This window comes from Nicotiana sylvestris, chromosome 8, assembly GCF_000393655.2.
Source record: "Nicotiana sylvestris chromosome 8, ASM39365v2, whole genome shotgun sequence".
In the NCBI taxonomy this organism is placed as follows: Eukaryota; Viridiplantae; Streptophyta; class Magnoliopsida; order Solanales; family Solanaceae; genus Nicotiana; species Nicotiana sylvestris.
Genome location: NC_091064.1, coordinates 6,911,205 through 6,920,946, shown reverse-complemented (window position 1 = coordinate 6,920,946; position 9,742 = coordinate 6,911,205). Strand labels below are relative to the sequence as shown.

The following is a 9,742-nucleotide window of genomic DNA, read 5'->3' as shown; positions in this document are numbered from 1 at the left end:
GCGGACCCAGGATTTTGTGCAAGCGGGTTCAGTCAGAGAAGTCCATAACTAACATAAGCTATATAAGCGGGTTCAAAAATAATTTCTATACAAAATTTACCTTGTTTTAGCTAAATTTATACATATACACAGTATTTTTTTTGACGAAGCGGGTTCAGTTGAACCCACTTCTCACCACTTGGGTCCGCCCCTGGAAGTAGCAAAGGCAATCATGCAAAACTTCAGCATTCTAGTAGACGAGACTGAAGTAGCAAGTGTGCTGGAGTTTTTGTTTGTAATTGGTGAACTTAAGCATAGTAGCTGAAGTTTTGTTCTCTATTTGCTGAAGTTTTTGTTTGTAATTGCTAAAGTTTTTATTTTTGTAACTGGCGAACTTCAGCTTTAGAGCTGAAGTTTTTGTTTATAACTGGCGAACTTCAGCTCTAGAGCTTAAGTTTTTGTTTGTAATTAGCGAACTTCAGCCTTCTTAGAGTTGAAGTTTTAACTGACTTTCCATATGATTCGAACGTTGATAGTATTAGATGGAAATACAGGTGCTCACTAACTTATGTAATCCTCTTGGTCAGATTCCTCCAATTTGGTATACTTCTTAAATACCAAATTGATGAACTAAAATGTTTCCATCTTCTCAGCCCATGTCAATTACTGGAACATTTTCACAATTAGAGACTTCAGAAAGGAGTGGCCTATTGGATTGAGAGTGGATATAACTTTGAGGAGGAGAAGGAGGAGGAGAAAGGGGGCTGAAGTTATTTAAAAAATGGATACAAGTTAAAAAAATTTAAAAAAAAATGAATATAAGTTAAATGGGGGCGACCAAATATGGCGTCCGTGCAATTTTTACCAAATTGGAACAAATAAAATATGGGGGACCGGATTGAGTTAGACGCCCAAAAACAAGGACTAATACGTAAAGGGAGGACAAAACTGGTATTTTATCACAGCTAGGGTTTAAAAGTGGTTTAAAAGGCCAGCCGATCTCTTTTTTGCTGAGCCCTCCGTATTAGAGCATAACCGTCGGAACCCTAGGATCCTTCGTCGCCGGCAACAATGGGTAACGAAATTATTAAACTTCTCAGCTTTCATATTATCGTCCTTAATCTCGTATGTTTGTATCCTGGTCTAATGAAATTGTGAAAATAAGCTTAATAAGAGTAATGAATGTGCTTATGGTATGTGATAGGTATCTCTCGGGATTCGATGCACAAGAGACGTGCCACTGGAGGCAAGAAGAAGGCGTGGAGGAAGAAGAGAAAGTAAGTTAAATTACTTTTTTATCTCAATATGTTCACTAGTTTGGACCTGAATGGATATAGAGGATTCACATAGTCGATAAGAACTAAATTTGGACTGTGCATAATTGATTTATTAAGTGTCACACTATTTTGGACCTAGAATAGAATGGAATGGATACAAAGGATTGACATGGTCTACTAAATAGGTATTTCTTCCTATCTGTCTAGGCTTTGGTCGGTAGAGTTACCCCGTGCCTGTGTTGGTGGGAGGTAGCTGGTATATGGTAAAACTTACTCGGTATGAGTAATGTTGATTTATTGAATATCCAACTATTTTGACCTGAATATAGTGGAATAGAGTTACCCAGTACCCGTGTTGGTGGGAGGTAGCTGTTATCTGGTAAAACTTACTCGGTATGAGTAATGTTGATTTATTGGATATCCAACTATTTTGACCTGAATATAGTGGTATGGGTAGATAAGATTCGTATAGTTGACCAAGACTAATTTGGGATTGAGTGTAGTTAATTTATTGGATGATCTATGATTTTGGACCTGACTATATTGGAAATGGATGCTAGATGATGATTCATATAGTCGACCAAAATTAATTTGTGAGTGAGTGTAGTTGTTTTATTGAATGTCCTACTACTTATGTCCTGGCTTGTAAATAAGGTTTTTGTTCCACCTTGAAATCTCTATGTATCGTTCTTGATTATTATAGGCAAATGCAGTTAAGAAACACTAAAAGACCCATGGCTTTCACTAGAAGTGTTTTTTCTCTTTCTTGAGCGCCTCTAGTTCTAAAGAATTGCTAATTTGCCCTGTAACATATATGTTGATTCCTTGATGGAATGGATATAGATGATTCATATAACGGACTTCTTTAGTTTGACATTGAGGTAGAGTTCGTTGATTAATAGATAGAGAGAGAGATAAGGGGAGTGGGGTTTGGGGCTCTGAAGCTGGTTCTTCTGTTTTTTTGACAACAATGTTACTTGCATCTATTATATGGATTTACGCTAATGAAGTTATACAAAGCTAGAAATGCAGTGGATTTTGCTGGATAGTTTTTTTTTTCCTCTTTCTTGAGAACCTCTAGTTTTAAAGAATTGCCATTTGGCTTATAAGACAAATGTTGATGGAATGGATATTGGTAATACATGTAGCTGACTCTATTTAGTCTGAGGTTTTGGCTGTGTTGAATTTTGGGGGTGGGGTGCAGATGTGAAGCTGGGCCTTTTATGAAGGAAGATATGTAGATTCCTTAGTGGTTGTTTAATTACCGGGATAAATCCCAGTATAAAATTGGAGATTATATTTATCCGATATTTGGTTGTGGGTATTAACTAATAGATAAATTTATGCCAAATTTTTTGTATTAGCTATTCCATATAGGATTGTAATCCCGGGATTACAATGTATATCCCTCCTCTGAACCAAACGACCCCTTAGAGTCTAGTGATTGGTGGCTTTTGTTGCATAATTGCAATGAGTTAGTCTCCTAGAGTCTCTCTTTTGGCTAGATCTTCTCAAACTCTTCTTTAAATTATTCTGTGAGGTGAATTTTTGTAATATTGGGCTGTCCATAGATATGATTTTAGTTGAGTGTTTATTGGTCATGTTATGAGATTGACTTTGATTGTATGTCTCTGTGAAGGTATGAGCTTGGAAGACAGCCTGCAAATACAAAGCTGGTGACTAATGCTAAGACTGTTAGGAGGATAAGGGTCCGAGGAGGCAATGTGAAGTGGCGTGCTTTGAGGTTGGACACTGGAAACTTCTCTTGGGGCAGTGAGGCTGTTACTAGGAAGACTCGTTTATTGGATGTGGTGTACAATGCCTCAAACAATGAGCTGGTTAGGACACAAACTCTAGTGAAGAGTGCAATTGTTCAAGTTGATGCAGCTCCATTTAAGCAGTGGTATCTCCAGCACTATGGAGTTGATATTGGTCGCAAGAAGAAGAGTGCTGCCAAGAAGGAAGGAGAGGTATTTGCATGAATGCTTTCCTCGTCTTACGTGGTCTCCTTTATTCATGGTGCTCCACTTTGGTTGATATGATAATCAATTTTATGGTGCTATATATTAACTTGAAGTGCAATATTGAACACTTAATTGTAAGATGTTCTGCTTGAGCCTCTGTTATCTTTTAACTGCTGTATGTGGTGGCTCTGATGCATGGAAACAGATAATTGTTTGTATTAAGGTCTTAAAGAAAATTCCTTAAACTTCTTCCTCCTCTTTTGTGAAGAAAAGATTGTATTTTCTTGATTATAAGATTCCTTATAATTGTGTATATTTTTTCCCTTCATCAATAGGAAAGGGTTGTATTTTCCAAATGTCTTTTCTGGTGGATTTTGTCCTAGTATGTGTTTAGTTGTTCTACTAATTTGGTTGCCACCAGAAAATTGCTCTCAACTAGTGCATTATATGATGGTTTTTATTCATTGGTTCACAGGAGGCTGAGACTGCTCCTGCTGCAGAGGAAAAGAAAAGTAACCATGTCCAGAGAAAGCTGCAAAAGCGTCAACAAGATCGTAAGATTGACCCACATGTTGAAGAGCAATTTGCTAGTGGCCGTCTATTGGCTGCAATCTCGTCACGACCTGGCCAATGTGGCCGTGCCGATGGGTATGAGTTGTCTTCTCTATTAGCTTTGATCTTTTGTTGAAAACTGTATGGCTCAACCCCATAATCTCTTCATTTCACTTTACCAAACTGCTAAAAACATTTTTTACTCAATGTTACAAGCACATTTTTTTGACAAAAGTTTCTATTTGATTGTTCACATTTAAATGACATAGCAGTCCAAGATTGTTTCTAAATTCTCTGGAATTTGTTGACTTTTTTTGTTAACTATGAAAACTCGTGGCAGTTCAAACTCTTTGAATTGGAGTTCTAGTTTTTGCTTTAGTTTTCTTTGGTTATGAGAGTGAAAGCTGCATCTTTGTCGCTTTTTATATGGCTAAACTTGATTCAGAATATGATGTGAATGAATGTTCTTTTCCTGTTTGATCTGTATTTAACTATTTGTCATTCTCTCACATTTCTCATTTAACTTTGACAGTTACATCTTGGAGGGTAAGGAACTGGAGTTCTACATGAAGAAACTTCAGAAAAAGAAAGGGAAGGGTGCAAGTGGCGCTGCTTAAGAGTTATAGCTGATTTCTGTTATATCATCCAAAGCGTCGAATCATATTGCCTCTGTGTTATTTACTATTTACAGAATGGGTATTAAGAAACCTCTTTAGCTGCTAGAGTTAGATCAGCCCATCCTTTTGGAATGTGATAATTTTGAGGACAGATTCATCCTACTGTTTTCTTCTAAAGAAGATGTCATTAAGGTAGTCTCATCATTCAGCTTTCAGGTTTTACATTGTTTGAAATTTTATATACTATGGTTTGCTTGCTGACAGAAAACCTTCAAATATTAGTGTTTCACATTGTCTTCGTAAGTTGCGCAAAGTCCCCTCAGCACACAAGCATTTATGACGTTTGGTAATTCAAAATGCTATGGAGCTTGAATTGTTGAAGTACTGATGATGCACTGGAACATGTATAACACCACCAATTGAGAAAATGTAGACCCGTAAATTATCTCAATCATTTATATCTATTCACACTCGTTAAGTAGTTGAAAGGGAGCTTCGGCTTAATTGGTAAAGTTATTGTCATGTGACCAGGAGGTCATGAGTTCAAGCCATGGAAATAGTCTCTTGCAGAAATGCGAGGTAAGATTGCATATAATAGACCCTTGTAGTTCGGCCGGATTCTGTGCATAGCGGGAACTTAGTGCATCGGGTTGTCTTTTTAGATTCACTAAAGTAGTTGTAAAAAGGAAAAAAACAAATGCATTTAATGATTGAAACTAGGGGTGGGTATAGTTTGGGCAAACCTGAAATCCAAACCGAAATTCGAATTTTTTGAATTTTTGGTTTGGGTTTTAGATTTAATTTTAAAAATTTTTGGATTTCGGATTGGATATTGGATTTGGTACTTAAGATTTTTGGATATCTGAAAGTCCGAATTTTTACACTTATATTTAGTTTATTATCTATATGCCAATAGTAATAAGTGCAATACCCTATCCATTAGATATTATCTCATATATTCAATATTAATTACTAAGATACTATCATAATCCTTTCTATTTGGATATAATTTTACTATTGTTACTTCTTATCGGTCATAGTAATGTCTATTGCATTTTCTTGATAGTACTTTTATTACTTGAATACTTTATTAGGATGATTACAGTGAGAATGAGAAACTTTTCAGGTAATTTAACATGAGTACTTCATTTGGATATTCAATTTTGTAAAAAGAAGAAATATCTCAACTTTTAAGGTTAAAACCGAAAAATCCAAACCGATTAATCCAAAATCGAACTTAAAAAATCCGATCCAATACAAGCTTAGTTGGATTGGATTAGGATTGTCATTTGTTCAATCCAAAAATTGAAAATTGAAACCAAAATTTTCATATCCAATTCGTACTGCCCGAACACTCACCCCTAATTGAGACCTACATAATTAAGAGTTGGGTCTAGAAACAAGCACTTAGATTTATCAAGTGTAAAGTCGCCTAATCATCCAAGCAATGTGTTAAAGTGGGTGTGCATAATATAGTCAGAATCGAAAAAACTGGTCGAATCGTAAATTTCGATTTTCGGTGTCGGTTTAATCGGTTATTCGGTCGGTGTGCGATTTATATATTTTTAAATTTCGATATTTGGTGTGGTTAACGGTTCTAATATTTCGGTTAACCGAAAAACCGAAGTTTTGGGTAATATTTACTCCCTCATTTTACTGGCCGAAGCTTTGTGTCTCATTTTACACCACAAAATCAAAAGTATTCTCTCTTTTCTTAAACTCTGTGTCCAGTCAAATGTGTTCACATAAATTGTAACAGAGGGAGTAAGTTATTTATAATTTAATACTAAAGTAAAGAGGGACTAAGGAGGCGCAGCAGCCACTGCCAACAAGTTTTAAGTTACTATTAAGTAAGTACGGGATTTTTTTGGGGAGAAGTTAAAAAATAGCTAGATTTACGAGTGGTCATTCAAAAATAACCACAATTTCAAAAGTAATCAAAATATAACCACTTTTCATGTAAAGATAAATCTGAACGAAAATATTGTTCAAAATCCGAAAAATACTCCAGCATAATATACTAGATTTCCAATATAATATATTAGAGTTCCAGTATACTCCAGTATAATATATTGAAGTTCCAGTATAATATATCGGTCCAGCATAATATGCTGGAAGTCCATACACAGGTGCTCCAATCTCCAGTAGCATAATATGCTGGAAGGTCATACACATGTGCACCGACCTCAAGTATATTATGCTGGAACTTTCCGTGTTGCGGTAAAATAGTGGCTATTTTTCAATGACTTTGTAAACGCTGACTATTTTTGAATGACCAGTCCGAAAACTGACTAGCCTGTGCTATTTTTACGATTTTTTCGTTGCTCAACCTACCTCCTTTTAAGAAGCAGTCAGGAGACCACAGGTGCGAAAACTGCTGAGGTAGTGAGTGTCTTTAAAATCGGGGGTTTTGGCTATTTTCCTCCATTTTTACTCTTGTTGGGGCGATTTTGGAGAGCTTCAAGAGGGGAATTTCTTCCTCAATAATAAGGTAAACTAACCCCACCTATCTTGAGTTAAATACATCGATTATGTATGAATTTTAGTATGTAAATTGGTAGAAATTTCGGGTTTTGGTAGAAAGACCTAGAAATTTATATTCTTGGAATTTGACCACGATTTTGGGTATGGAGTTGAGAGTAAATTATATATTTGATTTCGTGGAATTATGGGTAAGCTTAATCTTCGAAAATTTTCGGAATCCGGGCACGTGGGCCCGAGGACAATTTTGTCAACTTTTCGATCGGGGTTAAGAATTGTTATAAATTGGATTGTAATGATTAATTGAGCGTATATTAATGGAGCGTTGTGAATCAATTTGAGTCTTCGGAAGAGCGTGAAATGTCGGTTATGGATCTTCGGAGCGAGGTGAGTCTCCTTTCTAACCTTATAAGAGGGAATTGTCCCCATAGGTGAGTTAATTGGTTATGTGCTCCTATTTGTGGGGGCTACGTACGCACGAGGTGACGAGAGTCCGTGCGTAGCTACTATTATGCTATTGTCCGGGTAGTTTAGGACCCAAGAGCATGTTATACTTGGATTATTTGTGAACTTATTGACAACTTGAATTGCTTAAATCACATTGAATTAGTAAATGAATTTCTAAACTGATTAACTTCATTTTTCTTAAATGGTTAAAAGAGGATTGGCTTTGTTTGGAAAATTTCTCCGTGTGGACTTCTTGGTTGTCAGTCTGTATGTGTTTATTTTTGGAGCGGTCCGAACGTCTCGACAGATTAAATAGATGCATCTATGGTTCGCGCCGTTTGACCCTCGGCAGTGCACAGTTTAAATATTGTTGGATCGATCCGTACGACTTCAGCATGATTTGCGCATGCTTGTATTGCTTGCCTTGAAACTCATTGAAGTCGTTGTTGCCTTCTCCCCGGCTTATGAAATTATGTTTCAATGATGAAGAGAAAATTGGAAATTTTCTATAAAAGAAAGAATTGCTTACTTGCTTCATTCCATTGAATTATAATAATGTTTATAAAAATCCCAGATTTACTATATTATCGATATAACATTATTGCACCATTAGTAAGTGTCGAAGTTGACCTCTCGTCTCTACTTCTTCGAGATTAGACGGGATACTCATTGAGTACACGTTGTTTTCGTACTCATACTACACTTCTGTGCATTTTTGTTGCACATGCATATGTATCTCTAGTGGCCCTACTGGGCGTAGCAGCATGGTTGATACAGAGACTTAGGTGAGCTGCACTTTTCGAGGCGACCCGCAGCCAGCAGAGTCTCTTTCAGTTATATGTTTTTATTTCCTGTCCAATATTGTATTCCGGACGGTTGTTGTATTTTATTTCCTTCTTAGTAGATGCTCATGCACTTGTGACACCGGGTTCTGGGATAATTATTGGGTATCTTATATTTACTTCCAAGTATTCTTTTATTTACATTGTAAAGATTGCCTTTTACTAGTAACATTGAAGGAAAAATCTTAGTTTTCAAAAATTGTTAAAATGACAACTTAATCAAGTAATTTGGTTGGCTTGCTCGACAGTAGTGTACGGCGCCATCACGACCCTTGGTGGATTTTGGGTCGTAACAAAAATGAATGTGATAAAAGTGGATATTAAATTCAAGTAAACTAATAAAAAGCACATGACAACGTTAATAATATTAAGTATTGAATATACAATAGCAAAATAAGAAACAAACAGAGAAAAAATTAAAATTTCTATCATAAAAAACAAAAAAGATAAAACTTATTTAAATTTGATATAAAAAGTATTTTTAAGTATGATAAAAAAGGTCATGATATGGACAAGGCCACATAACTGAAGTTTAATAGATTAAAAAAATTAAAAAATATCAAAATATTAATAAATTAGAGATAATGTGAGATTACTTATACTAAGAATTAGTTTAAAAAAATAAAGTAAATATATAATGCTTAAAAATATTATTAATGAATTTAAACTATTTAATAATTTTGAGTATTAATTTTAAATAAAATAAATATTTTTTTCAATATTAAAAATCATACATCAATTTATATAATAATATTAAAGGATATAAATAGATTGTGATATAAATAAAGAGGCATGTTAATGAAAGCCACATAAGAAAAAAAATACTACATATTAGGTAACTTAATAGCAATAATCAAAAATTTAAAAATATTTTATATTATGAGGATAAAAGTACAAAAATAAATTAGCTTTTAGGAATAAATTTTTTTATATTTATATATGTTTATCAAAAGGGCAATAAGCAAGATATCAAGTCAATTGATAAGCTAATAAAAGATTACATGAATATAACATTATTAAGTAATAAATAATACAATAACTAGAAGCAAAGATTAAAGAAAGAGTTGTTTTGGGTGAAAATGTGTAAGGATAAGACTTATTCGAATTTGCTGTGAAACATAAAGTGGTAGTAAGAATTTTGTTAAATAATATGCTCAAACAAGACATATCACAAATGTGATATGTTTAGTATTATTTAATACTGACCCCAAAATAAAATACAAGTACTAAATCAAGGAGTTGGATTGTTACAGATATAAAATAAAAATATAAATAAAAAGAAACATGTTATCTAGAAGTTTTAAATTTTAAGGTAATGTTAATAACTCAAATTATAATTTGATATTTGTGTCCGCGCATCGCGCGTGTACTAATACTAGTATTATATTAAAGCAAGAAAGTTACCATATATGATTGACATTATGGTTAAGTGATCATTGTCAACTCGATGCTACACTAAGGTAGGAAGAGCGGGTCAATAGCTTTTACCCGATATGAGGGTCGGGATCGATTTCCTCAGGGAACTAGTAGTGGAGTTGGATTGTCCGTCTAGCCTAGGGATGTGTTTGTACTCCTAATGTCAC

At 34.7% G+C, this 9,742-nt stretch overlaps 1 protein-coding gene across 1 annotated transcript; it reads left to right on the top strand.

The window, feature by feature from the left end:
* Positions 1-937: 937 nt before the first annotated feature.
* LOC104217334 (small ribosomal subunit protein eS8-like) lies at positions 938-4,657 on the top strand. The gene is made up of 5 exons (XM_009767552.2): positions 938-1,054; positions 1,184-1,256; positions 2,896-3,226; positions 3,696-3,868; positions 4,305-4,657. The coding sequence occupies exons 1-5, from the start codon at positions 1,051-1,053 to the stop codon at positions 4,387-4,389; spliced, it is 666 nt and encodes a 221-aa protein (XP_009765854.1). The 5' UTR covers positions 938-1,050; the 3' UTR covers positions 4,390-4,657.
* The last annotated feature ends 5,085 nt before the right edge of the window (positions 4,658-9,742 follow it).

What these genes read in the sequence shown, in the direction of transcription:
- LOC104217334 (XM_009767552.2), top strand. An exon ending in CTGCCAAGAAGGAAGGAGAG is followed by an intron (nt 3,227 to 3,695) that starts GTATTTGCATGA and finishes ATTGGTTCACAG; the next exon opens with GAGGCTGAGACTGCTCCTGC. An exon ending in CAATGTGGCCGTGCCGATGG is followed by an intron (nt 3,869 to 4,304) that starts GTATGAGTTGTC and finishes TAACTTTGACAG; the next exon opens with TTACATCTTGGAGGGTAAGG.